We start from the raw sequence: 13,180 nt of genomic DNA on the forward strand, positions 1-13,180 counted from the left end.
TTTTGTAAAAGTGAAAAGGAAATAGAGGTTTTTGGTGTTTTGGTTTGTCTCTTGGGTGATTTTAAAATACTCCTAATTACATGACAAAGATAAGTTGCTAAGTGAAAAAAAAAAAATCAGAGTTCAGCAACTTTCACCTTAGATAATCCCAAAATATAGTGTCAGACTTTCTGTGGTAAGTGATGCTGTCAGAAGAAAATACCTTGATAGCTTATTGCAGCCTAGGCTGCTGTCTGTTGTGTTGGCAGGCACACAGGGCTCGCATGGAAATGTGAAGTTCCCTACAAAGAATTCAAATAGAAAATGCTCACTCATCTCTCTTTAGAGATACTGAGTTCCAGACAAAATTAGTAAAAATTTCAGCACTTAATTGGAGCAATTCACATGCTACTCTCCTGAATCCTCAAATTTGCAGCCTGTTAGAATTGTTCTATTTAACACTTTCCCATCAGGTGACAGCTCCAGTTCTGTTGTCCTGACATGCATGTTACCAGCAAATTGGGTGTTTATAGGACATACTGTTTTGCAGACTACTAATAAGTCTGGTATTTCAGAAAACCCAAGTGTGGCCTTTGGAGAGAGCTTGCTGGTTGCCTGACAAGAAATTAATTTTGCTGTTTTTCAGCATTTCTATCAGATAGAATTAGCTATTTTTAAACTGTTTGTTGCCAATGTGACCTCAAAATTAGAACATGTAGGAAAATGGGTTTGGTTTTTGGTGAAAAGGAAATACTTTGGGCAAAATGCCACTTCAGTTTCTCATACAAAATGTAGTTGAGGAACTCTTATTCTTATCCTCCCCTGGGGATTGAGATTCCTGGTCAGAGTAAATGTCTGATAAGGCGTCAGTCTCGTGGGCACCAGTAATGCCCGGGAGGAGAAGTCCGACAGAATGCTCGCATAAACAAATGTTATGATAAGGCAATTACACTGCGGTTTTTCACAAATGGTACAGTGATTGTGTGCTGTCCTCAGTCCTTGCTTGGCTATTCACTGGAGTTCTTGAGATTCAGAGTTACCTTGAAATCTTCAAAACTGACACACGAGCCTTAGTGCATCTAATTGTATCTGCTTAAGAGTCTGTTGCCTCTTTTGGCAGAGTGGAGTATCTATGTCCATTTGTCCCTCACTGGAGTGCAAGGTCGGGCAGCTGGGCTGTAAGCCATGTGCTGGTCAGATTTCTGCACTTTTCACTGAAGCAGCTGGAGCAGTGGTTTTGCTCATCGTGCTGTGGCACTGCCAGTCTGCAGCAGGGACAAGAGTGGGTGTCTGTCCTTATGAGCTGAGGTGCCATATAGAGATTTGCTGCAGTATGTTTCACCTGCCCAGGAATAGCCTGGAATGGAATAGCCTCCACTGAAATTCTGATTCCTTCAGACTGATGCACAGAATCCTTCATCTGCAGTTTGTGAAACAAAGTACATAACTAATATTGCTGTAATGCCTCCCTAAGCCTTGATGGAGAATAGAAGCTTTGCAGCTCCTCTTAAAACTTTAAGAATTGCCTTTGCACATTCAGAGATTTTAAAATTGCTTATAGCTTGTAAAATAAACAAAGTTTATAGGAGAGTGTTACGATTTAACCCCAGATGGCAACTAAACCCCATCCAGCCACTTGCTCACTCTTCCCAGTGAGTTGGGCAAGAGAATTAGAAGAGCAGAAGTGAAAACTTCATGGGTTGAGATAAAGAAAGGTAAAACAAAAGCCACACAGGCAAGCAAAGCAAGACATTAATGTAATGCTTCCCATGGGCAAGAAGGTGTTTGGGCATCCCCAGGAAAGCAAGGTTCTGTCACACACAGTGGTTACTTGGGAGGATGAACACTGTCACTTTGAATGTCCCCATTCCCAGTTTTCCATGGTGCCATATGCTGTGGGCCGTGCCTGTGGGCAGTTGGGCTCAGCCCTCCCAGGTGTGTCCCTTCACAAACTTGTGCTCTGCAGCCAACTCAATGGTAGGGTGGGGTGAGAAGCAAAGAAGACCTTGACTTAGTGTAAACAGTCCTTAGCAACAACTAAACCAATGTGTTATCAACATTTTTCTCAGCCTAAATCCAAAACACTGCACTGTACCAGCTACTGGGAAGAAAACTAACTGTCCCAGCTGAAAGCAAAACAGAGCTGCTTCAGCTTATTGAGTGATAAGAAACACACATGTTTTTAATTTTGCACATGTTCTAATCTCTAAATCCACTTGAGTAAATTCAAGAAAATATTTTATATTCCTAGGTATGACAAGCATTTTGTAGCTGTGAAGGAATGAAGTTAACACTTCTTTTTATAGCTAGATAATTGTGATTGAGAATCCTTCAGCAAGTTCCATGCCTGCACTTACACTGCTTGTTAGACCTCCTGACTGTTCTAGGTACCTGCTAGGGACAGTTCCCTGTAGCCTTTGGTGTACATCCCAACCCATTGCTTAATTTGCATTTGGATTTTGCTTGGAGTGTCACACCTTGTTGCTTTCAGATGCTCATCAAGCAGCTTTGAGCATAGTGTTTGTTATAAAAGTATGTTTAGTGTGGCTGTTTTCTAATGTAGAAATACTTCAGGAGTTATCCCGTATGCTGAAAGAATGCTCCAGAATGCTACAAGACCCAGGAATAATGGAATTCAAATGGCACTGAACTTGTGCATATGACTATCATGCTTACTTGCACTTAAACAATTAACATCACCACACTTAAATTGCCCACTCCTAGTGATATAGTTGTCCTTTCTTTATCCATGGGTACATCTTTGAATTATTACTTATCTTAGAGTATTTCTTTTAATAGATGATGGAAAGATGGAAGATTGTAGAGAAATTAGCCAGTATCATGCCACTGAGATACAGTGGGAACTGACTTGTTTAATTATCTGCTGCTTGAGGGAGAAAGTAGAAGTTGCTGAAGGAAGTTTTAGGGAGTCAGAAACAAAACACATGCCTTTTTGTTATTGGGAATGGCTAAAGTGCACCATGAGATATAAAACAATTTAGTATTTATAATTAGTGGTGGGCAGTGATTTTCTATAATGCTATTAATTTCTGACTGTTGTTCAACTTTGAAATAGTTACATTTTGACATTAAACTTCTTAAATATCAGATACCACAAATAGGAATGTGTTGATTTTTCTTACCTATGTCATGTAGTTTTGACTGGAAGATTCTAGTTCTTTTCAAGGTTTAAAATGGTACTCCAACTGCTTTTAAAGAAGCTTTCATTTGAAGGCCAGCTATTGACACCTCTAAATATCTATATTCTGTAGTTTATTCAATCTAATGAGATATAAGCATATGTAAACAAATTAGATTTTGTTGACTTGCATTCTACGGCATATTTTTTTTTAAATCAAAATGAGGTGTCATGATTGTGAGAAGGCTTATTTTTTAAGAAAGACAACCAAATCTCAAGAAGCCTTTCAGTATGTCTTCAATATCCCCCAGTTTGTACCCCATATGATTTTATTTCTTTTGGTGAATATCAGGTCTTTTTATTAGTAGTAATTTCTCTCATAGCTTGGCTAACTGTAGTTTGAATCTAGTGAAAATGAGCAAGTCTAAAGCGTAGATTGGATTGTATATAGAATTTGATACATAAAGGCATAGTATATACAAAGTTTTGAGTTCTGGACTTCAGAAGTATATTTGCAGGACTGTCTTCCCCTTTTGAAGAAGTGCATTTCTCATTTAACTGTAAGAACTCTACCAGTATAGTAAGCAAGGGCTGGACTGTTCCCCTCAGTAAAAGCATGAACCTGTCTCTTGTACTTAATGAACAGCACAAGCACCTGATTTTAGAGCAGTTTTAGAGCTATGAATCTTTGCCTTGCATGAGTGCCTTGGAAGCTTTTGCAGTTGGTGTCCTGCTTGGTTGCTTTAGGTAGGTGTTTAAATTTGGGGAGGCAGGATTTCTTGTGCATCACTCTTTAGAGCTTCTCTCTCAGCTATTTTAGGTAACCGTATGCTCCCAGTAATAGTTATTTCTGGGTCTAATGCTTCAGTTGCTGTGGAAAGATATTAAACAAGTAATGTGAATTTTTGTTTTCTGTTTTGAAGTAAATACCCATCTTTCTCTGAATCTGTGTCCGAAATATTTTCCTGTCACAGGCCCCTTCCATTCATCTTTGTGAAAGCTCAGGTTTTCCACAGTGTCATTTTTCATGATCGTGGTTGACCTAAAGTGCCTAAATGTGTGTTTGGTGCCTATTTGCAGTATTCTTTTTTTCTTCTTCTAGGACGTGAAAATCTGAGAAATGAACAAATTACGGCAAAGCTTTAGGAGAAAGAAAGATGTCTATGTCCCAGAGGCCAGCAGGCCTCATCAGTGGCAGACTGATGAAGAAGGTGTTCGTACTGGCAAGTGTAGCTTTCCTGTGAAGGTAAGAGTTTCTGCCTTTCTTCTAGATATCCATGAGGTACTTTTGTCATGAATTATTATCTGGGTTTCTTTTGGCAAGCATAAGCCATAGGGACATGCTTCATTACACACTGACCTATTTTACAGTCAGCTCTCATTGCAGAAGATGTGGCTTTTTTCTTAAAACCAGATGGCTCACGTAACAAATGCCTTGGAAAATCAGTCTGAGATATCCTACGTTATTATCTACTTGGAATAAATCATGTAGCTAGGTAGAGGTGTAATACAATATTTGTCTTCATTTTTCTGGAAGATCAGAAATAGCTAGACCTCGTGGATTGCATGGAAAGGTACTCAGGTCTCTCTGTTACAAGTGTAGTGGTTAGAATTTGACTTGTAAGGTAAGTGCTGGGCTGTGCTTGGAAAGCAATCCTTCCTCCCTCTTGATAACTGAAAATAATTTCAAGTAACACCTGGGATTTCAACCTGTGCACAAGGTTAGAAGCACTTGCTAACTTCTGAGAATGTCTCTATGCTACGATCTTCTGTGTGTATATTACAGACTATTAATGCATATGAAACTGAAATTACCTTTTAAAATTCTGGTAACTCATTCCAGATTATCAGAGTATTATAAATAGATATTTCATTTTTTGTGTCCAATTCTCCTTCCTCTTTGTTTAAGAAACAATAATTTGATAGTTTATAGTAGTATTTAATATTAATACTTAATAAATACCAGTGTAAAAATAAACATAAAATTAATATAAATATAAATAGGGTGGCTTATTGCATATGCTCCCCTTTGTTCCTCAAGGTACAATAATAGTAGATCTACAATAGGTTGGAAGCAAATGATGCTTGAGGAAAGCTAATGGGTTAAATATTAAATATCCATGTTCAAGGAACACAGTTCTGGCACCTAAGGACCTTTCATTAGTTTCTCACTGTATTATGCTTAAAGTAATTCTTCTAATAGATGTGATGTTGCTGGGTGGAATTCTTTAAGCTGACTGTTGCATATTTTGTCAAGTTGTGGATTGGTGTAGGTATGTGGTAAGTATGAGAACTTTCACACGAGGTTAATGCCCTGCTTTTCCCTACTAGAGTTGTTTGTGTGCTTTTACGTATACTCAGTTGTATACAACGTTTCTAGTTCATGGCTGCTTGCTTATTTTTGTCTTGAGTTATTTTTCTGCTAAGAGGAAGGAACTGTAATTCAGTACTAAACAGAGATGGTGTTCTGCCAAAGCTTTGAAAGTAATTGCTCTGTGAAAGCTCAAACTTAGATTAAGGTTTAACACTGTCTAGGAAAGAACAGAATTGTAAGTTTGAAGATAGTGATTTTTTCATCATTTAGCATTACACAGGTTGAAAAGCAGAGTGCTCAATTTCTAGGCATTTAGTTTTATTCAAACTTTTTCAATCCTTTACTGAACACAAAGGGTGTGAACCACTTCACACTGTTAAAAGATTGACTTTTTTTAAACTCTCAGTCAGGACTTGCACTTCTAATGACAAGTGCTTCCTGTATTTAAATGAAGCATTCATCTATTCTGGGCACATGTACCCAAAGTCAAAAAAGGTTTTGGCCTATTCTGTGCTGAAAAAGCATAGAAATGGACGAATCTTTGCATCTTGTCATATTGTAATGGGACTTATGTGCACTCATTAGTCTGCTTTTAATTGTATTCACTAAATTAATTTAATTTGTTCTTTGGAAAAAATGCTTTTAAGGTAAATGGTCAGAATGGTAGACTTAATATCTAAAGAACTTGCAATTAGGTGAAAACTTAAATTCAGAACAATTTGATATTAAGAGGCATTTTATCTTCCTTGACTAGAATTTATTGTCCGAAATAGTGTGCCTTGATATGGACAAAGTGGAAATTTTTATAAGGCTTGAGATGCAGAGTGGGTGTTGACTGGTGTTTAATAGATAGAGACAGGAAGTATGCCATTGTGAGGGAACAAGATAAACCAGATGTAGAGTCATCGCTTTAGTGGGTGGTACTGTATTTTGCTCACAGAAAGAATAGAACTTTGTGCTATTGAAGGAGAGTATCCTGTTACGCCTGTCTTGGGTATTTTTTGGGAATTCATACATTCCAGGAAAAGTATGCAGTCTCCTATGTCCTTAAATATCTAATGGGGTGACTTTTCTTCCTGATGCTCTTCAGCGGAGCAGAACGAAGTGAGATATTTTGGGAAGAAGCTTAATGAACAGGAATGCATTCAAATCTGAAAGATGCTGAATATACCTGAATTTTCTTTAAGTTTTGCAGTGGGAATTCCAAAGTGGTCCGTTGTCTGTAGTGTAACTGCTCAACCACACTTGAATATGTTGGGAAGGGGTGGGGAAGGAGGGAACAGGATTAGCCTGTTCTTAGTTATTATGATCTTCCTTGCCCACTCTCTAAAAATCATCATCTGTAATTCTTTGGAGCTCAAAGCATCACTGAGTAGCAAGACCAGAATCTGGCTTTTGCAGGGGTGGTGAAGTCTTCATCTGTACTCAGTAAAGACCTGAGAATTCTTAATAAATGTTGTTGCAACTGTCTATAGGATTTTCTGTTTGAAAGTGAAATACATGAGACTGTTTTGGTAGCAGCCAAGTTGTGGGCTTTGTTTCTTCTAATGCTTGTTATTTTATATAGGTAAAACTCTAATTTTTTTGTTTTTTTTTTTTTTTTTTTTTTTTTTTTTTTTTGAGATAGAGAAGACTAATGCAAGCACATAAAGGAATGTTTGTTCTTGGTTTCTCTTGTTAAAAATGATGTCTTAAATTGGTTTGGATTTTAACTTCTTGCCTTTGGGCATTTATATTTTGCCCAGAGCTTGGGTGTTTGGAGAGTGCTAACACAGATTTATCCTTTTTTAGACATCACAGAGCATGTGGAAGCACTTTGAAAGTCATGCTGCAAATAGGATTTCATCTTGCCTTCAGGCTTCACTCTGTTAGTGTTGGACAGGGACTCCAATAGCTGCTCATTCATTGTGCTTGGAGGATGCTGTACTGCAAACAGATTTAATGTTATTGAAAGGTTTTCTATGTTGGCATGTTTCTTGAAGCTCTTCCTGTGCTATGTCCACAGCTGATCCTTACTGTTAAAGTCCTTAAGTGTTCTGTTGGATTTTGAGCAAATCTGATACATCTATGGATCGTCTTCCCTTTGGGAGAGAAGATGCTCTGTGGAAAGTGCAGCCAAAATTCCTGTTATGTTCCTTTATGTTGCTTTAAAATTCAGGGAAGTAGATTCAATCTACTGTTGGTTCTCTCAGTGCTGTGTTCATGAATTTGGAGGTGGTGATAATCATTAATGAATACTGTTCCTTTTGGTCAATTGCACTCCTTTTTGTTAACAGCCTGCGTTTTTCTGCTAGTTGGTAAGGCTGTGTTGCATGTAGCCAGGCATTGATCATATTTTCTCTATCATCTTAGTGTGTGTAGATGTATTACAGATAGTTCTTCTCTGTGTTGGCAGTCTAACCACACCTGAGATGGTAACCTGACACTCAAAGATAGGGCTGTGCAATGGCTACTGACTTTCCTGTAGTGCTCTTCTGTGTAAACTGCTTTGAATCCACTAAAGTTAGATTGAAAGAAGAGCCAAGGAGAGACAGATCCTGTCTGTCAGCAAAGGTATGAAAAGGCTGTTAAACTTGTGTTTAGAAAAGTGACTCAGAGACTTTTGCTATTCCATTGGGAACTTAAATGATGTTGCTCTCCTGACTTAGGTGGTATGGAGGCATAATACCTTGCAGCTTTTATAGGTGTTCAACAATAATTGCCCCATTATTAAATAGGGCACTGGTACATCTGTTGCAGTCTATTTTCAGGGACAAATTCTTTTCCACTCTCCCAACAAACTGAAATGTAAATACTGTGTTTCAGTAGTGAATCCTTCCTCTGAGAGAAAAACTGTTCCAGGTACGTGCAGTGTATAGGGTTGTTAGATTAAGAGATTGTGTTTGAAACTATTTAGAAGACATTACAGCTTGTCAGTGCTATGATTTATTTATACACAGTTTCATACATTAGCATTGCAACAAATAAAGTTCATTGACATACACATTTTCAAATTTGCTTTCTTGCTCCAGACACTACCTCACTGAAAACATTCAGCTGTTCTGTGGTATAATGACTAAAATATTTGACACTAGGGCTTCTTTTGTGTGAAAAGCCTTTTTGAGTGTCCCTCTGGGTAAGTGGTTTTCATTCATACAAATGCTCTTTGGAGTAACTGGTCTGTGAAATTTATATTAGAAAAATTAGGTCATTTCCTTCTACCTAAGAGAACTAAACAAACAAAGCATTTGCAAATTCTTGGTGGTTCTGACCAAAAGGATGTGCTGAACAGAATATTAACAGTTAGCTACTACCTGGTGTTCTAGAAAACAACAGTTGTGTGTATCTTGGATGATTTAATTAGTTTTGTTCTGTCACTTCCATGTTCTTGGTGGTCAGTCTCTTCTGACCTTAAGCCATTTAAGGCTACTGTTCTATATCACCTGCAAGTTTACTTGTATTTTTTTAATTTGAACTGAAATACTGAAGATATTGGTGAAAAAGCTGGTATGGAAGAGTAACAAACCACATTTCTATATCTGGCATCCAGGGTTTGCTGCTGAGTACCTGGTGTCATTGGAATCAGCCTTTCCACTGAATTTGGTTTCTGTGTTAATGTTGACACATAATGATGGTATGGATATAGTTGTACTTTCACATTTGAAAGAATTTGCTTTTCACAACAAGTACTCTTGAACGGTTTCCTGTCTAACCCTTCCTTTGATGGGAGATGTTTGGAAGACACTGTATTGCTTTGAGTTCAAGAAGAGACAGAAGGAAAGGGAACAGCTGGCACAAGCCCTGTAGAGTATCCTCACTGGGGTCCCTGTGTTTAGGTGGTTGAGCTGTACATGGCACTGCTGAAACCACCATCAGTAGGAGCTAGGCCTACTTTGCTTTGTGCTCTTAACACCACTCGTGGCTGTCCTGTTTGGTTTTGGAATTTGCACATTGAACTTCATTGCTTAGTGTCAAATTTATGAATCTCATATAAAAAATAACTTCTTATATTTAATAAGTTTGTAAATACAGCTTGCATTCTGTTTCTCCAGGTCAGAAAGACTAGGACCAGCATAGGTGACTGTGGCTTTTATTTTATGTCTTAAATGCACTTCTAGTTTGAAATAATAGCTGTAAAAGAATTTACCAGCGTGATGCTGAAGTGCCTTTAAGTTAAGCATGTGATATTTTTCACTGTGAAATCCTGAGGTACTTGAATAGTCTTTGGAAACTATGTTAAGTATTTTTAAGAAGTTAATGTGACAAATCTGCTGATTTCTGAAATGTCGTACAGCCTTACACATTAAACACTAGAAATCTCTACCTCTGAAGGCATGAACTGATGTTAGCAATGAACAGTAATCATTCCTATTGAATGCTAACCCTCAGCAAGCAATGACACATTTTAAAAATCCTGCAGCATTTAACATCACAGGAAAAGGGCTGGAAGTCAGCTAATTATAAAAGATGGTGATTAAAATGGAAAGTGTGAAGCTTACCTCCAGTATATTCCTATGCATTTTTGTCATGGCTAAAAGGAATGTAAGGCAATCCCTAATCTTTAAACTTTTCACCCTAGTGTTCAACCCCTAGTTTTGTTTGAATAGCCTTACAAACAGGAAGTTTTAAATGAAGCTTCTTGCTGAGTTTTAAAAACCTTCTGCCTTTGGCAAAGGTGAAATTCCTAAATAGTTTTATGAACTTCAGGTTGTTTTAAAGATAGGACAATTAAAATGGTTTGGATTGCCATGCAGAAATATTTATTTTAAATGTAATTTAGCTGTTAGAAGTCAAAAAATTCTCATTGTATTATACTTTTTAATTCTGTTTTTTTTAATTAGGAGATCCCTGGTGTTGCACATGGAAACTGAATTTTTTGTGTTGAAGAAAAGGTACAGTGTGCACCTGTGCAGTTCAGTGTACATAAAACTTTATGCTATCACCACTTGATTTTCTTTTATATTTTCTTTTCTTTTTAAAAAATAAAGTATTAAATCTATAAATAGTCCTGAATTTCTGGAAAAGCAGGAATTGCACATTAGAGCATACAGTTGAAAACCAAAGTCTGACAGTACATATGTGAAGCTGTGAAGGGCTAGGAGAAATAGTGTGTTTAGTTTCATAAAGGGAAATTTAGGATATGCATTAGCAATAGCAACTCAGCAAAATAACATCCTTTTCTACAGTAAGACATGTAAACTACAGGGTAGAAGGTCTAGCCTATTGATCTCCAGTTACAGAAATGTCATAATACTTCTAGGCTGACTTCTCTGATGTAGATGTGGAACTAGATCCTGCCCTAAAGCAAGTCCTGTCCTACATAACCTTCTGAGTTCCCTCTCTGCCTCATTTTAGGGATTTGTAAGAAAATGAAGAATACAGCATTTGTGCATCCTGTATTGAGCTTCTTTGTTCATCTTCAGTACTCCTGATTCACAGTGTTGTTTCTGTTGACAATGATAAAGGTCGTGTGAGAACCAGGACGTGAAATGCACAGTGTGGCTCTTAAGTGGGTGTGATGTAAAAAATAGGGAGAACTACTAGGATAGATACTGCTTTAGATTCTTTTGATCCTCATTATTCAGAGACATTTAGTAGTCATAGGCTGCTATGGTTCCTGTTTTGGGGAATTTAACAGGTTGGTGAGACATTTTGATTTCTGGTGACGTGTGTAGTATCCTAACTACCCTATAGCTTTGATTTAGCAAAATTAAACTCTGTTGATGCTTAATCATAGAGTTTCTGTTGTCTGTGCTTCTACAGCTTTGTCTGAGCAAACATCTGTTTCAAACTAATACATTTAGAAAGCAGGAGTGTGAGTGTGAAAGGAGTGAAATAAAATATTGAGCATTGGAATGTAAATCTTAGAAGTCAGTGGAAAAGTAGCTCAGCTTCAAGATGTATCCAGCATTTCTGGATTTAAGCTTATGTCTACTTGCAAGACAGCATTTCACCCTGAAGCTTTGGTGCTCAGGCTTTAATTCTTGAGCAGTGCCAATTCTAGAAGCATATCTGCACATGCAGATGTCCATTAGTCAGTCTTACTGTTGCAAATAATACCCCAGAACTTACAGAGAGGAAGAAGGAGGAATGTTGTTGCCTCTAGGAAAAATACCAAGAAATGCTGGTGTGCTTCTCTGTATGGCAGCTCGTTTCCCAACATGGGATACCTTGACCAAGACTTAAGTAAGTTCATTTCCTGTGTCCATCTAGTTTCAAATGTAATCCAAAGAACCTAATCTGTTACTGCAAATAAAACAGTGCTTGTGAACATCTGCTGATACAGAGGGAACTTCAAGTATTTGTTTGGCTGAGTCTGTTTCAAAGTGAGACTGTGAACGCATATTACCAGACTTGAACAAATAGAACTGGCTTGAGCAAGTTGTCAGGTTGAAGGAGCTCTGGTGAAGGATCCTCTTTTTGCCAGCTGTTATTGTTGAACTTTGAAATTTTGAAAACTGAGTCAGCCAAGTATTTGTGAGAGAAAGGAAAACAAAGAAGATCAGGGCAGTATTGCTTGTACTAGGACAGAGCTGGTGTTTTATTTATGACCTGATATTTCAGCCCTTGATGTTTCAGTAGGAGCAATTTCAATAGCATGTATTTGGGAAAAGAGTAGGAAAAGTTCACCAGAAACACTTGATATGGTAACTTGAGTGGTTGGTTTTTAGATGAAGTTGGAAAAAGTTTAAAATGTTGAAAAAGAATCAAGTTTCTCAAGCACTTTTCAAATTCTAAGATGCTTTGCTGTGTGGCAGTTTAACTTGTTCCTGTGTTGATTGCTTTATGTTTGGTTTGAGATTGATACCAGTGAAAGAGAACATAAAAATCAGTGATGAAGAGGGAATTTGGTTTCTGTTTAATTTGCTGTACCATAATCTCATCTTCTTTTTGCTAAAAATGTTAATATAAGCAGTGCTTCTATTTAATAATGTTTGCATTAAGGACTTTTCTCCAACAGCCCCTGAAAGTGTTTTATTTAGATTAGAGTTTTTATGTTATGTTGCTCTGTATGTGGACTCTGCCCACATGGATTTTAGCTTTCTGTAAAAGCACTGGTGGTTAATTTCTGGTATAACGATTAAATCTCTTACAGAACAACTTATGTCTGAGAATTGCTGGTGTCATGACTATCATTCAGTGGTTGCTATGGAAATTAAGTAGGAGTTCATTCAATATTAATACTGCATTCCTGCTATGTGCATTTTCCTGATGGAAAAGTACTCACTTTCTCCAGGAATGCTAGCTGCAGCAATCCCTCGGACAAGAAATGCTCTTTGCAAATATGTCAGGGGTGCTCCTTTCCTTACTGTTCTCCAAGTAATCATCCACCACAGTATGGCTTAGGCAGTTCACGTTGGGTTCTGCATACCCAGTACTTGTGTCCCAGGCCATGAGTGTGTTTGTGATAATGTGCTGTCATGGATTTGCATGAGACTTTACTTATATGGGGCAGTTGCTCCCCAGCCACTTCAACAGTATGTTTCTTCTCCTTTAGTTTGAAAGGGTAGTTCCCTTCCAAGATCGTGAAGGGTTGTGTATAGAAGTGTGGGATGTGTGTATCTGCTTTAAAGTGGTTTCCATGTAATCTCTTTCTGGCAATATAACAACAGATTTTAACAATAGTTTATTTTTCTGAAATCCTGAATTCTGGTGTTTAACTTTCATTTCAGACTCTTAACTAGTAGTTGCATTTCCTTTATTAAATTTTGAAATGTCTCTCATAAAATGCTGCTGCACTGGTAAGTTGAGCCAATATTTCAAATTTA

At 37.6% G+C, this 13,180-nt stretch overlaps 1 protein-coding gene across 29 annotated transcripts in view; it reads left to right on the forward strand.

Moving 5' to 3' along the window:
* NUMB (NUMB endocytic adaptor protein) overlaps nucleotides 1–13,180 on the forward strand; it is a 91,860-nt gene that overhangs the window by 53,079 nt on the left and 25,601 nt on the right. For 28 of the 29 annotated variants that reach the window (XM_056494060.1, XM_056494062.1, XM_056494077.1 and 25 more), the window contains one exon: nucleotides 4,221–4,364. In XM_056494060.1, the coding sequence (XP_056350035.1) occupies nucleotides 4,239–4,364 (126 nt within the window). In that variant the 5' untranslated portion in view covers nucleotides 4,221–4,238. Of the gene's footprint in view, nucleotides 1–2,048; nucleotides 2,142–4,219; nucleotides 4,365–13,180 lie in introns of all 29 variants that reach the window. The other variant, XM_056494061.1, reaches the window with a different exon arrangement.

The sequence above is a fragment of the Oenanthe melanoleuca genome, chromosome 5 (assembly GCF_029582105.1).
Source record: "Oenanthe melanoleuca isolate GR-GAL-2019-014 chromosome 5, OMel1.0, whole genome shotgun sequence".
Lineage (NCBI taxonomy): Eukaryota > Metazoa > Chordata > Aves > Passeriformes > Muscicapidae > Oenanthe > Oenanthe melanoleuca.